The sequence below is a fragment of the Galleria mellonella genome, unplaced genomic scaffold (assembly GCF_026898425.1).
Source record: "Galleria mellonella isolate WM207_F2 unplaced genomic scaffold, CSIRO_AGI_GalMel_v1 utg146, whole genome shotgun sequence".
Lineage (NCBI taxonomy): Eukaryota > Metazoa > Arthropoda > Insecta > Lepidoptera > Pyralidae > Galleria > Galleria mellonella.
In genome coordinates, this window is record NW_026441999.1 from 8,252,067 (window position 1) to 8,272,798 (window position 20,732).

General features: G+C 33.2%; 1 protein-coding gene across 3 annotated transcripts in view; it reads left to right on the forward strand.

Annotated features, from left to right (window-relative positions):
* Window positions 1-20,732, forward strand: part of LOC113510906 (nephrin) — a 328,760-nt gene that overhangs the window by 189,197 nt on the left and 118,831 nt on the right. For all 3 annotated transcript variants that reach the window (XM_052891906.1, XM_052891905.1, XM_052891904.1), the window contains exon 6: window positions 13,591-13,666. In XM_052891906.1, the coding sequence (XP_052747866.1) occupies window positions 13,591-13,666 (76 nt within the window). The remainder of the gene's footprint in view (window positions 1-13,590; window positions 13,667-20,732) is intronic.

Below are 20,732 nucleotides of genomic sequence, written 5' to 3' on the forward strand. Positions count from 1 at the left end.
AGACTTGCAACAGCAACTACAGGACGCATTAAAGGAGATTACAAAGCTTACAAAACAAATAGATAATCTCACGAATAAATTACATGCATCGAAATCAAACATGAACACCCGTTCCATCACGTCGGATGTACCAAAACCTGAATCCAAGAGAAATATATTTATATATGGAACTCAGCAATGTACTGGATTAGCTTCTACTATCATACGTTCGAGAGAGACGACCACCTATGAAAAATATGAAGTTACCGCGGAAACGAAACCAAATGCACTGAGTCGGGAGGTAGTGAAGAACTGTAGAAATATGAAATTGAATAATAATGACAAACTTATACTATGTGTGGGCGAAAATGACTATAATATGCAGGCCGTTTTAATGCAATTACGTTTCTTATTGAATAAGTTTAATAATAATCAGGTTATTATATTAAGTGTGATAAATAATAATAAATTAGACTTAAAGAAAATTAATGATAATATCAGTATGTTATGTAATCAATACAAAAACTGCAATTTTGTAAACTGTAATTATTCTAAATTATCTGACATTTGTAAATCAATTAATTATATCATTGACTGTAGTGACTATGACAACAAATATTTAAATCTAACAAAACTTAAAAAAAAATATTATGAGTAACAAATCAAATAATTTAAAGAAAACTGCTTACATTTGTCACAGACGGGGAACAATTCCATATTATTTTCAAAAGAAAAATGACATTGTAGAGGTAAACAGAGACAAAAGTTGTGAAAACTGTACTATAAAAACATGTACAAATTCTATAGATGTAAAAACAATTATAATAAAAATAAGTATACTACATATGCTAATATTTTAAAAAAATGTATCTTTAGCTCAAAGAAAATTGCAAATATAAAATACATTAAGAAAAATGATAATAAATGCAAAGCGACATGGACTGTTATAAAAAATGAAATCACAAATACAAATATAAAAAAAGGTATAGAAACTATTAAAATTGGTGATACAGTAATAACAAATCCTATAAAAATACAACTGCATTTAATGACCAGTATATTGATCACATAAGCAGCACAAAAAGCAATAACATAAATAGTAGTTACCCTAAAAATTCAAGAAATAACTCTATGTTTCTTAAACCAATGACAGAAAATGAGGTTAGAGTGGAAATTCTGACATTAAAAAATACTAACTCCGAAGGTTATGATGAAATTAATACAAAAATAATAAAAGCATGCACAGATGAATTGGTTGGGATCTTAACACACCTAATTAACTTATCGTTTTCAAGTGGAACTTTTCCAGATTCTTTAAAATTTTCAATTGTAAAGCCAATATTTAAAAGCGGTAAAATGAATGATATTAACAATTATCGTCCGATTACGTTAATTCCGATTTTATCCAAAATATTTGAAAAATGTATGTATAAGAGGCTAATAGAGTTCAGTAATAAATATGATATTATTAGCAAAGACCAATATGGCTTCCAAAAACGGAAATCAACAACATTAGCCATTTATTCCCTTATAAAAATAATAATGACTAATGTCAATAATAACAATTGGACCACAGGATTATTTTTTGACGTATCAAAGGCATTTGATTCTGTTTCACATGACCTTTTATTAAAAAAATTAGAAAATAATGGAGTTAGGGGGCCAGCTCTTCAGTGGATAAAATCTTACTTATCGCACAGGCAACAACGTGTTGTATGTAATAAAATAGACAAAAATAATAATATGACATCGTACTCATCTGAATATAGATTTAATAAATATGGAGTACCGCAAGGAAGTGTGTTAGGCCCAATATTATTTTTATTTTATATAAATGACATTACAAATATATTTGACCATAAATGTATCTTATTTGCAGACGATATTTCTATCATTGTGATTACTGATAGGAAAAATAATACTATTATGAATCATGAGAATCAAATTAACAATACAATTGACAAAATAATAAAATGGACAAGTCTTAATAATTTACGAATTAATTTTAATAAATCTAAATATATGCAATTCAATAAATCTATTAATAATACGAGTTTGAAATTAAAAGTTGCGAACATCGAAGAAGTGCTGCAAACAAAATTTTTAGGAATCAACATAGACCAAAATTTAGATTGGAAGTCTCATATCGCATACATTTCTAAAAGGATTAATACTTTCGTATACGCTCTTAAACGACTTAAAAACGTAACAAATATTAAAACAGCAATCACAACGTATAATGCATATATACAATCAATACTACGATATGGACTCATAATGTGGGGCAATAGTACGGAAAAAAATAGAGCATTTCTTGCCCAAAAAAAATGTATTAGAGCATTGTATGGTCTTTCACCTCGCGAATCGTGTAAGCCGGTATTTAGGAAGCTTGGTTTGTTACCACTACCGTCTCTATATATTTATGAAATTTGTATGTTTGTACACAGCAATAAATATTTGTTTAAAAAAGCTACTGATATATATCCACGGAATCGACGTAATCCAAATAGACTCGTGCTGGATGACATTCCCCGTCTAGCTAAATATGAAAAAAGTTGTTTAGCTATGTGTGTAAAAGTATATAATAAAATACCGACTGAATTAAAATTGTTAAATGTGAATTTATTTAAAAAGAGATTGTATACTTGGCTGAATATAAATAGTTTTTATGATGTAAAAGACTTTTTAAACAAAAAACAAAATGTTAATCGTTAACCTTAAATGTATTTTTGCATGCTATCACCTTGTTAGCTAAGCACGAATGTTCTTTGACTAATGTAAATTAAAAAAAAAATGTATATATATATATATATATAAATATATTGCATTTTACTTAGTACCTACCAGATTGAAAACATACCTATCCAATTCTCCGTTTGAGTGTACTTACCTTCGGGGCTTTTGTTTTCACAATGGCCCTTCGTAACTAAAGTAACTGGCGGACAATGGAAAAACGTAACTGTATCGCGAAAGTACTTGTAGGTTATTATTATTATTATTGGTAATTTTTCCCGCGACTTGGTGTTCGTGAATTTCGAAAGAAGGTTTTTTTTTTCATACAACTTAAAATGGCAAACAATCTGACGGTCCACCTGATGGAAAGTGGTAACCGTCGCCTATAGACATGAGCAGTATACCATGGACCTAACAGAGTATACTGTTTCGCCCATGATACCCCCCATGCGTTGCCATCCCTGATGACTCAGGTGTTATTCCTCTGTAACCTGTACAGTTAGGCTTTGGTGATATTAAGAGGGACGATGCTGCCTATCCCTCGACAATTAAGTTCTCTTGGACACTCACGGTAAAGGAAAAGGGGTGGTCCGCTCTATGCCGGAACCACACGTCGAAAAGTATTTGTTATAATTTTATTTTATTTAAAATAATTTATAATAATAATACATTGCAAAGAACGCGTCCCATTACAATAATATTGTGATTAAACCTCAACAATGGTCCATTATAACTCAGTCAACGGTGGGTGGGGGGAAATTGGCATGTCGACACCGCCGCACAGTGCCATCTTACCCCCGGCCTACTCAGCCAACGGCGGAATCCTCCGAGTGGTTTAGACGTGTGAATCGGCGGATTTTAATAAGTTTGCGAAAATTTTCATTAGACATCCCCGATGGGGTGACAGATTTAATACGAGCCCAGTTTAATTGCTTGTCGACTTTGCCCCAACCTACCCGTATTGGATGCGGCCCTCGTGATTGGATTTATCCGAGCTGCCCTGATCTTTTTACTCGATTTCGCGAGGGGCTGTAATGTTGTTGACCTCTTTTTTGAGTATTGGATTACTTAAACGAAGTGCCCGTTCGACCTTTTCAAAGACACATACATATTGTTTAACAATAGACAGAATATGTATCTGTGTGTTGCCCAAATATACTACTATTTTTTTAAGAAAAAAAATTAAGGATGTTTCAGCAGTTCTTCAAAAAGGGTATGTTAAGGTTTCTTTAAGGTCGGCAACGAGAATGTGACAACCCTAGTGTTGCGGGGGGAAAGGGATTGTTAGCAATGGAGTTTCACAGCCCCATTGCTAGCAATATGGCCCTATTAGGTCGACCTCCACGTGGTTCCCCCTGGAAACCATCGTGAACAATTCTTGTTGAATTCGTCACGATGGGCTAACTGATTTGCTTCATCCGCACCTACCATCTTTCACTGGTGCCCCGCCGGTGTATACCGATAGCGCGGGTGGAGTAACCATTCCATAATCACCCATTTAAAAAAAAAATCCTAGTGCTGCAGACGTTCATAGGCTACAGTGACCGTTTACCATCAGACGGGCTGTATGCTTGCTTGCCATCATCATGGTTTTAAAAAAATAAGTGAGTTTGTTTGTCACATCTTGACTATTTAACAGGCCTAACAAATTGTCAAAAAATTTGGTACATACTTACTAAAATTTAGAATGAAAAAATCGTTATTTTTAATTTTTTATTATTATTCTTCACCCGTTAACTGTCCACTGCTGGACGTAAGCCTTCCCTATAAAGGGAGTTCTGCCAGTAGTTGCCACATTTGGTAGGCGGGTTGACAACCGCAGTTAGTCTTTTAGAGATATTTTAAGAGAGACGCTGTTGCCCATCCTTCGGCCTCCTTAGTCGCCTCTAACGACGCCCACGGGTATAAAAGGGGTGGCTCATTCTATGCCGATCAAATAATGTACTCAGGCGGACAAAGTGGCGGGTATAAACTAGTTTTTAACACTTGAACGCGAATCTATTTACATTACACTTGCAGTGCTTAACTGCTGAATCAAGTTGTCATAACTTTAATCAAATTCTGCAACTGTTCCGTGCAGTTACAACTTCCTCTCAACTTACGAGTCTGCCTGAGCGGAGACAATACACGTATATTTGTCGGAGTGATTGATTTGCCAATTTATGTATATTCATGCTTAATTCTATTTTCAACCGATTTTGAAAAAGTAGAATGGTAGCATTTCGGTTGCATTTTTGTTTATGCGAGTCACCACAGAACTCAGCCATTTATTTCACTAAAAAAAAAATGTATAAATCGATTTAGAAACCTTTTTTTTCTAATTTTTTTTATACAACTTAGAATGGCAAATAAGCTGACGGCCCACCTGATGGAAAATGGTAACCGTCACCTATAGACATGAGCAGTACCATGGACATAACAGAGTATACTGTTTCACCTATAATACCCTCCACGCGTTGCCATTCCTGAGGACTCAGGTGTTATTCCTGTGTACCCTGTAAATTCACGCCATATCCCACCCTTCAAACCGAAACACAGCCATGCAAACACAACTGCTTTACGGTTGAAACAAGACTGGGACGGAGGTAATTACTTATATATATATATATATATATATTAGAAGTACGATAGGATAGTTTTACTACGATACTACTATACTACGATACGATACTACGATACAAGTATCGTTTAGTTATTTTATATCGCTTTGACATATACCTTTGACATGTACATCACACAAAAAAATCAACATCTCGCTAAATGAAAATTTATTGTGGGAATTCAATTAAAAAAGGAATAAATATTTCAATAGTAAGGCGAAGCAGTGAGGCGTATATTTAAATCTGGTATAGCACTAAAATGAAATCTCGAAAATCCAATAATACCTTTGAGAGGTTAAATTAAAAAGTTGACATTAAAATTGAATTTTTCATTGCGAACCGAACTAACGAGGTGTAAAGTGCGCGGCTCGCTGGAAAATAGACCGGTATTAAAAACTACCTACCCCGCTAGCCATCAAAATATGGTACATTAATTATATATTGCTAGCTGTTTCCTCCTACGAACACTCAGGTTATGGAATGAGCTCCCTGCCGAAGTTTTTCCCAAGAGACTACAGTATGGGGTTCTTCAAAAACGGTAGAGAGGTTTCTTCAGGGTCGGCAACGCGCACGTAATACCCCTGGTATTGCAGGCGTTCATAGGCTACGGTAACCGCTTACCATCAGGTGGGCCGTATGCTTGTTTGCCACTTCGGTGGTATAAAAAAAAATCTCCTACGGCTTTGCCTGCGTGAGTCAGTATAATAATATATACATGTTGGGGGGAAAGGAATTGTTAGTAATGGGGTCAAATAGCCCCATTACTAGGCTTTATTACTAGACTATCATTAGAGGGAGACTTTGTACAAAAGTCGATTGCTTGGGTACTTCTTTCCCATTCGTGTTTAAACCGTGAAGCAGTTGTGTTTGCATGGCTGTGTTTCGGTTTGAAGGGTGGGATATAGCGTGAATTTACTGCGTACAGAGGAATAACACCTGAGTCCTCAGGAATGGCAACGCATGGGGGGTACATGACAAACATACACACGGTCCACATTTCGTAGTCTGTGGTAGACAATTACCATAACCTATGGATGTCTACAACAAGAGGGACAAATAGAATTCAATCCCAACATTAGGTCGCAGTAACTAATTAATTTTATTTAAAAATCGCGTTATTACATTTTAGTATTTCCTTAACTACTACATCAACAAAACCATTGAAATTAAGTTATTAATTTATTCTTACAAAACATCGTATTTCTAATTTAAAAATAAGCGCTCAACAGAAATTTCATTATGTCGACATCTCCTTCAAGTCACTCGTTGTTCGATGACAATTAAAATTAGAAATATCGATACGGCAACGATAATTGGCTACATCACTAATTGGTTAGTACAGCCAGTCGAGATCTCGTCTCGTACATTAATTAAACAAGTTTTCCATTTCAATTAGCAAACAATTGCAGTGCACCATTAACAGGACTAATGATGGGATTACACTGTATCGATGGATACGTAATTAAATTTCGTTAATTTAAAATAAGTGTTTTTGTTACACAAAACTAGTGACGTACCCCGGCTTTGTACAATTTTTTTTCTAGAAATACAACCCATGTTACTATAATTCGTGAAAATAGTAGCTTTTATCGTACAAATGTACAAGTAATATACGGGGACATTGTAAAAAATTCATCTGCTTGAATATGTCCGTTCAATTTGAATGATGAAATATGGCAGCGAAATTTCAAAATACGAACTCATAACACTGCAGTCCTGAAATGATAAACAAGATATTTGGTTTAATAAATTTAATTAAAAATATAAATAAACAAATGTTTGACTCGAGGTCTGCTAATGTCCAATAAGCAGCACAATTTAAACATCACTTAATTGACTCAAATAATTTATTTATTTATTATTAATTATTAGTAATTATTATATTTTTTATTACATTAAACCTTAACTACACACTGTTGAACATAGGCCACCCCCATAAGGGGAGTTTTGCTAATAGTTGTCACGCTTGGCAGACGGGTTGGCAACCGCAGTTAGGCTTTGATGATGTTTTAAGAGAGACGCTGCAGCGCACTCTTCGACTGTTCAGTTTCCTTAGTTACCTGTTACGACATCTAGGGGAAAGGAAGGTGTGGCCTATTCTGTGCCGGGACCATACGGCTTATTAATTAATTAATTTTACTAATTCCATTTAGAGAGTACTTTTATAATGATTTCAATTAATGTTTTCATTAAACTTTATTTAAAAAAACTGTATTATTGAGAATAAATTCTGTAATTTTTTTTTAATGGATGAAAAAGGCATAGTAACGCCGCCTGCGCTATCGGTATACGCTGGCAGGGTACCAGTGACAGGTGATACGTGAGGATGAAAAGGCAGGTCAGTTAGTCCATCGTGACGAATTCAAGTCACAATAGTTTCCAGGGGGAACCGCGCGGAGGTCGACCTGATAGGATATATTGATAGCAATGGGGACTACCCTTCCCATTACTAACAATCCCTTCCTTATCCCCCCCAAAGAGATTCTGTAATGGCGACTGTGTTGATCATGTCTTTGGGCAAAAATAGACAATGCATACTGTTCTCTATTATTGTTCAAGTCGTGACTAAGGGTGACGATTTAGTTTTCAATAGTTCACACAATTTGTCATGTGAAATCACATAAAAAATATTATAGGATGATGTCCCATAGACGCCTACGGGGTGACCTAAAAATACAAATTGAGAATTAATAGAAAAATCCCAAAGCCGTATTCGTACATTCCTAAATTCGGTAGCGGGAATAATATTAGCTGTCGATATTCGTTTGTCGCGTCACTAGTCAGACACCGATGTAAAGATGACAGGAAACGACTGGTATTAATTTTTTTCATTTTTATTTTTAAAACATACAAGCTGACAGTCCACTTGATAGAATATGACAACCATAGGCCATAGACATAGACTATAGGCCATAAATAATGTATAGAATCACAGAATATAGTGATTTTTAGAATGGAGAAGATTATATGAACTTAATGTGTTTTTTGTTGTAATTATATTTCTATGCTAATTTTTCTGAACGAAGTTACATCGACGCTTTTTTTAATTTGAAAATATTCGTTCATATGATTTGCGTGAGAATTTTATGAAAATTTAATTCGTTTGTTTCTCGTAAAATGCTTTTTTATTCAACTTATGGAAAGTCGATGACCTAAATGATAAGAAATGACAACTGTTATTTAAACAATGTCATAGATGTTACATAATATATATACGTATAGTACCATTTATGCGTTGTCATTAATTAAAACTAAGTTATATGTATAACCGTGTGGTTCTAACATAGAATGGTTTACCCTTTCCTTTCCCGTAGGTGTTGTAAGAGACGATTAAGAGAAGCTGCCCATCTCACGACCTTAATGGTCGCGGCCTTCTTAAAACATATTTAAATCCTAACTGTGGTTACAAACCCACCTGCCAAGCGTGGCAAATGACATAACCCCCCTTTTTGGCGAGGCCTATGTTCAGATAATGATGATGATGATGTTATATGTATAATTATATATTTTATTAAACAAAACCTGTTTAAATTTTTGTTAAAAACAAACTCTATAACGTAATCCGCCATCTTGTAGCTGCGGCCATTTTAAAATGATGTCATTTATTTAGTACTTACCTATTCTTCTACTCTTTCATTTTGTGTCCATCTTAATATCGGTTATTAATAAACACAAAATATAAAACATTTACTAATTAATTTCGAAAATATTAGAATATTTAGTATTTTATTTTGTATCGTCATCACAACTAGGTATAAAGCAAAATTTCACCAAAATCGGTTACGGGGGAAGTAGTTCTAATTCGTCCCGCAAGATTTGACCCAAACATAATGTACAAGTTAAATTGCCTGTAAAAACACAATGAGAGCTCATCTAGCGACTCTATAAACTTGTTCCGCGGTTTCAGCCGGCTCTAATAATGTTGAGTGACAGTGACGTGACCCTCTGCCGCCGATATCCCGAAGTTCCCCTCTTCAGGCAGTCGCCGCAAAATTATTTTATTGAAAATTTAATTTGATTCTTTGGCCATGCGAAAAATTATTGGATATAGTTTTTTAGCGCTTCGTAAAAATATGCCATAATACAATTTGTTTTTGCTTTTAAACAGTTTAACCTAGTTTGAGGATATGTTGACGATGTAAATTGATTGGCATTTAATGGAATTTGTTTATATTGTAGTGGATAAAAACTAGTCTATTTTACTGATCTAGGTGTTGTCTTGCAGAAGTTCATTTCGATAGTTATTTGTTTAGAATTATTTTGTTTAATTCCGCTACCATTAGTATGTATATGACTGCCAACACTCGAAGACTGACCACCACTATTTTCTTTTTAATGGATGATATTGGAATAGTAACCCCGCCTGCGCTATTGGTATACGCCGGCGGGGCACCAGTGAGGGATGATAGATGAGCATGAAAGCAGGTCAGTTAGCCTATCGTGATGAATGCAATAAGTATTAATCACAATGGTTTCCAGGGGGAACCTCGTGGAGGTCGACCTGACAGGGCTTGCTAGCAATAGGGCTATTAGTCCCCACTACTAACAGTCCCTTTCCCCCTGACCACCACTATTATTACCAGCAATTTACGTGTAGTCCTGCCATAAGACGAGTCACCCTTTCCTTTCCTTCCCTGTGGGTACTGTAAGAGAATTTAATGGTCAAGGTATCCGTCTTAAAACATCACCAGAGCCTAAATGTGGTTAAAACCCTCCTGTCAAACATGGCACGTACTGGCAAAGCCAACCCAACAGGGGGAGCCCTATATTCAGTATCTAATGTTGATATGATGATATATATATATATATATATATATATATATATATATATATATATATATATATATTGTTTCCTACAAAAGCAAAAGATTACAATAGTAAACTTATTATAAATACAAACAATTACAAGAAATAATCACAATGAGAAAACAATGGGCGAGCTTATCGCTAAGAGCGATCTCTTCCAGATAGATACTCTTTATTGTTTTCTCCATAAGATTACAATAGTAAACTTTTTATAAATACAAACAATTACAAGAAATGATCACAGTGAGAAAACAATGGGCGGCCTATATCGATCGCTAAGAGCGATCTCTTGCAGGCAACCTTTGGATCGAGAGGAGTAATTATAAACAGTTTGATTATATATTTATTTATTTTTTGTATGTATACATATAAATATATTTGTCCGCTCAGTTTTATATAAGGAATTGCATAGAAATATATATTATAATTGATTTTCTAATTGGTTCTCAAATTATATACAACATAAAATACGTTTGTTTGCTTCGTTTTATTGAATTTATTTAAATTCATTAATTGGTTTTGTGTTGTATGATAATCCAATTATTAGATTTTTTTGTCAATTTAAATCATTTCTTTTGCATTACTTTCTCCCACTTTCTCTCTGTATATTCCACTCGTGTTTCTGCTGTCTAACTATTAGAACGCTTCGATTTGCAATTTTGCAACGCTGTGTTTTGATTTAAAAGGTGGGATCATTATGATATTAGGCGTATTTTATAGTGTACGTACTTGTCTATAGGCGACGGTTATTATTTACCATCAGAGAAGCTGTCAGCTTGTTTGTCATTCTAAGTTATGTTAAAAACTTTTTTTATTAACAATAAGCTATGTCTGTAAATAAATACATAAAGTATTCCCTGTACATATTATCAATACAGGTGCATGACATTTTTTTGTTTTTTTTTATGGGTGAAAATGGTATGGTAACCCCGCCTGCGCTAACGGGATACGCTGGCGGAGCACCCGTGAAGGGTGATCGATGAAAATGAAAACAGGCCAGTTAACCCATCATGATGAATTCATCAGGAATTAACCATGATAGTTTCCAGCGGGAACCACGTGTAGGTTGACCTGATAGGGCATATTGCTAGCAATGGGGCTAACAAACTCCATTGCTAACAATCCCTTTCCCCCCATGCATGCCATATTAGGATATAACCTACTCGTGTACCAAATTTCCTTCAAATCCTTTCAGTAATCTTTGCCTGAAAGAGTTAACAAACGTCTATCCACCTTTACGAATTTTCGCATTTAAAATGTTGATAGGATTTACTTACAATCTGAGCTACAGACTTGTGACAGACGGACGTACAAACAGCAAAAGTGAGCCAACAAACCAACGCACAATAACGACTGTAAGAATCACAAGTTAACTAACTAAACTGGTACAAAACATAATTGTTCTACTGTTATTATTGTACTTGAAATTGTGTTGTATAAATTAACTGTCCTAACAAAGAGTAAAACAACAAAACTGCAAACGTAAAGGTATGCGTCTATTTGCATAAAACTGTTTTAATGTCCTATAATATTCTGTGCTAAAGCTCGCTGCGCTCGGGGGCACGCTTACCCTTAATTTCGACGATTTACTCGGCTACATTGTACCATGGAGAATATAGCTGCGCTCTCCACGTTCATAGAGCATACACTAACGGTAAACTACCTACTATAAATAAATATTGATCATGTACGTTTACATGGAGCGTCGATTAAAAACGTTCCAAGCGTCTAAGGGTCTAAGATGTTTTGTTATATTAAAAAGTCCACAATACGTCTAACTTTATTTAGAAGAATTGTGGCAACGTTGCATTTAATAAAAATAATTTAACAATTTTCAAAATTTTCCGATTGTTTATTTATAAAAATGTTCTGATAGCGAACTGAAGCGTTAATTATGCAAAAATATATTTACTGAATTGTCACTAAAAATTTAGAATTTGATAGCAAAAAGTTATTTAAAAATTCCAAAGCAGAATATGAGATAGGTATAAAGTTTTTCATTTATATATATATATATATATATATATATATATATATATGTATATATATATATATATATATATTTTATACAACTTAGAATGGCAAACAAGCTGACGGCCCACCTGATGGAAAGTGGTAACCGTCGCCTATAGACATGAGCAGTACCATGGACATAATAGAGTATACTGTTTCGCCCATGATACCCCCCATGCGTTGCCATTCCTGAGGACTCAGGTGTTATTCCTCTGTACCCAGTAAATTCACGCCATATCCCACCCTTCAAACCGAAACACAGCCATGCAAACACAACTGCTTCACGGTTGAAACACGAATGGGACAGAGGTACCCAAGCAATCGACTTTTGTACAAAGTCTCCCTCTGGTATTTCGTATTGGTCATTAGATTTATATGCAATATTTTTTATAATTAATTTCTACCATTGCCATCCCTTGCTTTCCCATAAGTGTTGTAAGAGGAGACTAATATAGGGCGAGTGATAGGCAGCAGCGTCCGTCTTAATTACAATTCCATAGCCTAACTGCAGTTGCCAATCCGCCTGCCAAAGCGTGGCAGCTACTGGCAAAACTTTCCGTATGAGAAAGGCTTATGTCCAGCAGTGGACAGTTAAAGGCTGATATGATGAACGTTTTACGAGAGTTTGGTAACATAGCAATTTTTAAATAACCAATCAGAAATATTGAAAAACGTTTAATTACTTTTGATTTTGATTTTAATTAAATTGACAGATAATTTTAACTTTCTTTAACATACTTTATTAATAACAGTCTTAAATTTCAAAATCTATATACGATCTATGATACATACAATTTCACACACATAAAAATATAAAATTTTTCTCCGTTTAGCGAAGAAATTTCATATCATAGTTTAGAATTTCCAACTGCAAGATTTCACATTAAAATCCTAGTATACCTAGACTTGAATTAATTAAAAGTAATTCGCTTCTAAACTGAACTAACTGACAGTCGGAAACGGGACTACATTTACTCAAAATAACATGTCCACTACTACGCCAATATGTTATTCAGTAAGCGAATATGGTTTAATTTTTTTTTATACAACTTAGAATGGCAAACAAGCTGACGGCCCACCTGATGGAAAGTGGTAACCATCGCCTATAGACATGAGCAGTACCATGGATATAACAAAGTATACTGTTTCGCCCATGTTACTCCGCATGCGTTGTCATTCCTAAGGACTCAGGTGTTATTCTTCTATGCCCAAAAAAACTGGCATGAATTTACTAGGTACAGAAGAGTAACACCTGAGTCCTCAAGAATGGCAACGCATGGGAGGTATCATGGGCGAATTCGATATCAAGCTTTGTTGATCAATCAGTATCACCAAAATTATTTATTAACTTAAGTTCAACTTATTCATAATGAGTAATGAATAATGAGTAAGTAATTGATGTACAGTGAGCATCTAAGTGTATTTACATAATGTATTTAAATTTTTTTTTTTGTTATAGTTTCGAAAGAAGATGTTAAAGAAATCGAGAGCCCCAACGGTAATCCTAAGATGACAAGATACACGACAATATCAAGGTATGTGCAGATGATATACTATTACTAAAAACTGTTTCGCCATGTGGTCCCGGCATAGAAGGGAAGGCGTCACCCCTTCCCTTCCCGTAGATGTCGTAAGAGGCAACTAAAGGACGTAATGGTCAAGGAATGGGCAGCAACGATCCAATCCAGCAATCCAAATTTGCCAATTATTGGCAAAACCCCCCAATAGAGGAAGGCCTATATTCGGTAGTAAATAGATAACGGCTGATATGGTGATAATAATCTGTTTCAATAGAACTTAATAACAATGTATACGAATCAATAATTGAACCCTAAGATAGTATGTTGATATCCAGTAGCTACAAGGCAAAAATCGACTAGTTGATTTAATGTTTCAATCTGGTACTAAATTCATTCAGACAGCGTTTCTCTGATAATTTAAACAAAATTAGAATCACTGTTTCATAAATTATATTAAACTTTTTCATTAATCTATGCTCATAGTAATAATAATTAGGAGGTGAAACTCTTTAGTTTCTAAGATTTTCTGTGCCGCGTTCTTTGTGTGTGAAAGCCTCTGATATAGCTTATCGGACGATACCTTTACGCGCCCTCCTAAGTACGAAGCAAGTGATAATCATTTTTACATGTCTACCTAAAAGAGGAATGTAATATTTTCAGGATTATATGTGAGTTTCTTTCCGCCATCAATTCTAAGTTCCTGAACAGATTTGGATATACGGAATATTGTTAAAGTTGTCACTTCATCACGAGTAACAAAGACTTTATTATTTGGAAATATTGATAATTTTTTTAACAATGCAATCGTGTTTTTTAATTTACACAGTATGACTAAAATATATTTTATATATGTTGTACTATATGTACATTGTTTTATAAGTTTTTATACATCTAATAAATATCAAAATTTACATGTTTCAAAGACAAATTTAAGAATACAGAAGCTGGTATTTGATTTTAAGATCCCTGGATCGCAGTCATGCATTCTTCCAGTAAACTGTCACATATATATTTTTAATAAATGTCTTAATATAACAAAGTTACTTATGTTTCAAGGTTGTTTCAGTGACCTTACGGTATTTGCAATATTAAACATCCAACCTTTGCCATTAAAACTAATTTGAAATTTGACAATGGTGTCCGTTCGACTTTGACGAGGGTTAGTGTCTTGATATTTCAACTGATTGTGAGTATTATGGGTCGGTATATAATATTTTGCTTGATGTTTACAATGTAAATCGTGTTATTTTGATGGATGTGAATTGTTTTCAGGCAAATGTATAAATTTCAGTCTCTGACTTAATAATATACAGGGTGATATATGAATTATTCGCATAATTTTTAGAGAGTGTTCTATTAGTAAAAGTGAATTTCTTCTTAAAGTGACATGATTTAAAAAGTGTTCGGCTTAATTAGTATTAGTTTTTTTAAAATTATTTTGTGTTTGGTTAATAAAATATTCAAACATTTTTTTGCAAACTTTCTCTACAAACATTCTTATAATATATATATATATATATATATATATATATATATATATATATATATATATATATATATATATAAAGATAGAGGTCTTTGACACTCGATTATCTCTGCTTACACTGTAAAAGACATAAAGATAAATAGATATAAAATAAGAGATAAAGATATATTTATTTAACAAAGTATGTTTGTATAAGTACAGAATGTATCATTGCTTCCTACACTAGGCTGAGCGTGTCCTGTAGGAAACAGAATTCATATTTTACCTTATAAAAGAATTATAATATAGTAACAAATAGGATACGAAAATTAGAATTACATATTTTTCAAGTCAGCCAAAATCGAACTGACCACGGTATTGTGAAGCATAAAACTGCTAGAGAGATCTGGTATAAGGTATATATAGGGATAGCTCGTTATCTCTCCAACTTTGCACTCATAGTTTTAATTGACATTTGTACCAACTATTGTGTTCATTCTATTGTTCCATAGATAAAAACTTTCTGGACCACGTTTTGATAACATTCTCTTATCTATTCTCTATGACGCAAGAGATAAAAGTTACATTACAGGGAGACTTTGTACAAAAGTCGATTGGTTGGGTACCTCTGTCCTATTCGTGTTTCAACTGTGAAGCAGTTGTGTTTGCATGGCTGTGTTTCAGTTTGAACGGTGGGATATGGCGTGAATTTACTGGGTATAGAGGAAGAACACCTGAGTCCTCAGGAATGGTAACGCATGGGGGGAATCATGGGCGAAACAGTATACTGTGTTATGTCCATGGTACTGATCATGTTTAAAGGCGACGGTTACCACTTTCCATCAGGTGGGCCGTCAGCTTGTTTGCCATTCTAAGTTGTATATAAAAAAAAAAAAACATTAAAATAATATCTGTTTATTATATAAATTTATCAAATAGCTTAAAGTGGATGATCAAATTTAAAATTATATAAATAAATAGTTGAGGTCACAATCCCATGTCGCTTCGAGCAAAGCCGGGGCAGATCGTTAGTTTCAAATATATATGATATAAACACTGAATCACGTTTCTGTAATGTATATTCAAACTCGAGAGAGTTTGTTTATTATAAATTTATTTATTTATTGCAAAATTATTTGTGACTAAAAAAAAACTATATTCATATAATTTTAATGATTAATGTTAGCTGAATATGGAATTGTATATTTATTAAATGAAAACTCTGTATCACTTATTCAAAGCAAATAAATTTAAATTAAATTAAATTTAAATTATAAATTAGGATTGTGTCCCACAAAAAAATAAACTTTAATTGTGATAAAATTAGTTATTTTGAATTAAAAACTAAACTATTGTAACAATTTTAAGAAAAAATTTAAAAGGTTAATTTATAACTATATCTTTTTGATAACAAAAGAATTTTCCAAATAGGTTTATAACCGACGGAGATATGAGGTAACAAATATAAAAAGAAAATATAAAAAAAAAACTGAATTGAGACCTTATTTTTAAAGTCGGTTGAATAACTAATAGGTAATACGTAATCATTTAATTTTGTATCGTCTCGTCTTATCCAAAAAGTTATTGACTGTCTTATTTTATTTACTTTCTTGTGAAAAAGAAGTAAATGCATTTACCCAACTCGGGTCATGCGCAACCCTGTAACACATTTTTGTGTGAATTTTAGCAATTCAAAAGTTGTTCCAGTTTGAGTAGTTGGAAACGTAATTATAAAAGTTTTAAACGTTGCAAAACAAACTCTAATGTTGTTCTATGTAATACTCATTTCCTAAAGCACATTCGCCACTTTACGTGTGAGCAATATGAATTACTTTTTGTGGAAATGTCATAAAGTTGAAGAACTTTTGGGTGCATACGGGTTTCATTACCGAACGGGTACGCTGCGTTTCCAAATTACAATGTATTATTTGTTGTACTATTATTTATACTGTGGTATTAGAATTCAAATTTTTCAAATTGTAAAATATTTATCAATTCTCCACAATACTGTATGAGCAACTATTATGTACTTAATGTATTATGGAAACTGATGGCTGAACTAGGAAAACCTGTGCAGCCACCAGGCCACTATCTCCAGATAACTTGTATCAATGTAAGTAAATAACAGTCCAAAAATATCTAACGTTAGCTAATTATTGGGGATTAAAACTTATATATATATATATATATATATATATATATATATATATATATATATATATATATATATATATATATATATATATATATATATATATATATATATATATGGTACATGGTAGAATGTAGAATAGAATTACGAGATTACCCCACGTTTTTCTTTTTGGATCATAAAATGATTACGTAGAAACGTTTACTGTCTATGTATACTGTTTTAATTTTACGCGAATTCATGTGTCTACAATACACAACTGATTAAATAAAAAAATTAAACTAAAATGTTTTCAATGCAATGTGTCTACATATCATCTCGTCATTAAGACAGAATGGGTCACTAAAAATCCCACTTATGGAAGAGGCGTCTGTTCAGAAGTGAACAGTTAACGACAGATATGATAAAGTTGACGATATAGACAAAATAGCTCGATTCGACATTCTGGGAGTGATATTTTATTATTAAGACGACTATACTGTTTTACGGTGACAATATAAAATAAACATGACAGTCATAAATTGTCAAAAATAATTTTATTTTAGACATAAAACAGTTGAGTTTTATGAGTTAGCACGTTTATTTATTTTTTATTATATTTCCACTTGTTTATATCTGACTTCATTGCGTTTCTAGCGATCTTTATTTTTCAAAATGAAATTCCTTCAACTTTAAATCGATTTTAATATTTCAATTTGCAATATTTAGTTCTACTATGGTCTGAATTCCATGTTTACTAAGATTGAAGAAGTCATTTATTTTTGTAAAAAAAAACATTCAATTACTTTTCATGCAATATAGAATGACAATTAGCAAACAAGCTGACTGCTACCTGACAGAAAGTGGTTACCATAACTTATAGATTTTTGATACAGTAATATTAATATACACTCATCAACATGAATAAGACTTCTGAATGAAGTCAAAATAATCATCACAAACAACAAAAACACTGTATCTTCGTTAATTTCACGTTATATATGTATATACATAGATATCGGATAAAAATGATTATGAATTTTAAAAATAAAACTAACAAGAGGATATTAATACAGTCCCAGCAATCAAATACGATATTTCAAAAAAAATATATTAATGTCTGCTCAGGGTCAGCAACGCGTACGTGACACCCCTAGTCGTGCAAGATTCTTAGGCTACAGTGACCATTTTTCATCAGACGAGCTGTATGCTTGTTTGCCACCTACGTGGTATAAAAAAAGTAAATAACAGTTGGATTTTTTAATTTATTGAAGTCATTTTTATTTCTTAAAAAAAAAATAACAGCCGTCACAGAGATTTTCGAAAACATAACCGTATGTATCACTTCGTTTCAAGGAAATAGAATATCTGGAAGCGTTTGTACAAAGTTCGATTCTCAAAGATTGACGTCCAAAAGTTTTAATGGATATTGTATTAAATGGATAATTGTTATAAAGGCAACTTACCAATCTCTCAGTGGTTGGAAGTTTAAAATAAACCAATTTCAATCTTAAAACTGTAACTAAATATTTTATGTTACGTACCAGTTAATTTTAACTTCGAGCAAATTAGCCTACCTCTTTAGTAATTTGGAATAATGTAATCACAGTAACAGTTTTTAATCTAGTCGATACTGACATTTTTTGCAATTAGTTCTTACCGGACACTTCGTCCTCATGACCTTTATACGTCGATTGATTGGGATGAAGAACAGCCTTCTCCAAACGAAATAAATCCTGTGTCCCCAAATATTTCATAATGGTTAGTTAAAGCATCAACTAGTGACAAATCACTCAATTTCACATTTATAACAGAATTTAGTAAAGAATGTGCTATACAACTTACCCCCCCCCCTTATGGGGGGGCTTATGGGAAGGCTTATGTGCAGCAGTGGACAGTTAACGATAGATATGATGCTATACAACATTTTTATATTACTTCTCAATTCAGAAACGTCAGAAGAAAGGGAGGGTGTAGTAAGAGACGACTAAGCGAATGTAATTTATTTATTTATTTATTTGAAAATTACTCACCGCACTTACAGTCTCCCAAAACGTGTAGGTTTATTTTACAAACTTACAAATTTTATACAAGATTTTAAAAATATATCTATTTTGTCATTAAATATATCAATATCTGGCTGCTGAGCAATCAGAGAATGGTCGAAGGATGGGTAGTAGCGTCCCTCTAAAACATCACTATTAGCAAGCCGCCCCCATGAGAGAGACATATGTAAAACTGGAGACAGTTTACATTTGATATGACGACGATGATAAATTTCAAAATGTATTTTTAGCTAAGAACAATATGAAAGAAATAAAACAACAGGTTTTATTTTAATGTAAAATGTTACAAGTTATAAAATTGTATATTTGCATAGTCAATAGTTGCATAGGCAAATCATTTAAACCCTATTAATTATCTGCAGGCTGATTACATTTTTTTTATAAATTTAGGTCACTTTTAGCGCTAATCTAATACCGTCAGGTGTTCAGCGCCCTCTATTTTAGTCTGTTGTTAGTTTGTTTCAATAGAACTTAAAAAAAAGGAAATATATATCTTAAAGCAAGAGAGAAGATGAAATCCTACTCCATGCCACCCATAATAATATAAAAGAACCGAAAACGATTAAAGAAAATCTCACCCAATTAAGGGAAGAGCGACCCGAGGGTAGTTGCCCCCGGAGTTGATGCCGGGGTAAAGGGGGCCACCGCGAGGCCCCTATCTAAACCCTCGTAAGAAGGTTAAGAAGACCTTGATTGATTGATAAGGTAATTGCAAGTACACAATTGGACTTGCTACACTGTACTGCCACAGAATTTCGAAAAGCGTTAACAAATTCAAAAGATTTAACAAATTACACAAGACTACATTTTTGGTACTTATTATATACATACATATATATCCGTCACGCCTGTCTCCCATTAGGGTAGGCAGAAACAATAGAACGCCAAATGCTTTGATTCAAATAGAGCAATTACTTTTATAAAAGTTCTTATCAATCAATCAAGGTCTTCTTAACCTTACGAGGGTTTAGATAGGAGCCTCGCGGTGGCCCCCTTTACCCCGGCATCAACTCCGGGGGCAACTACCCTCGGGTCGCTCTTCCCTCAATTGGGTATGGTTATTTTTTAGTGCCTATTATATATTGTAATTAGAGCATTTGTACTAGTAATATTCTATGATTTCTGGAAAATGCATTTAGTAACTCTGTAATCGCTCACTAAAGATATGTATATGTATTATAAATAAATAAATAAATGAATAAATAAATAAAATTTAAACATCAATCAATCAAAATCAAATCCTTAAAGACAGAGATCTCAATAATCTTACCACTAGACACAAATATAAACTTGCTGTTCCAAAGTATCGTTTGGAAAAAGTTAATAGGTCTTTTATGGGAATTGGCATTAAATGTTATAATAAGATACCGAAGAATATTTCGGATCTACCTTTTAATAAGTTTTAAACTATTATTAAAA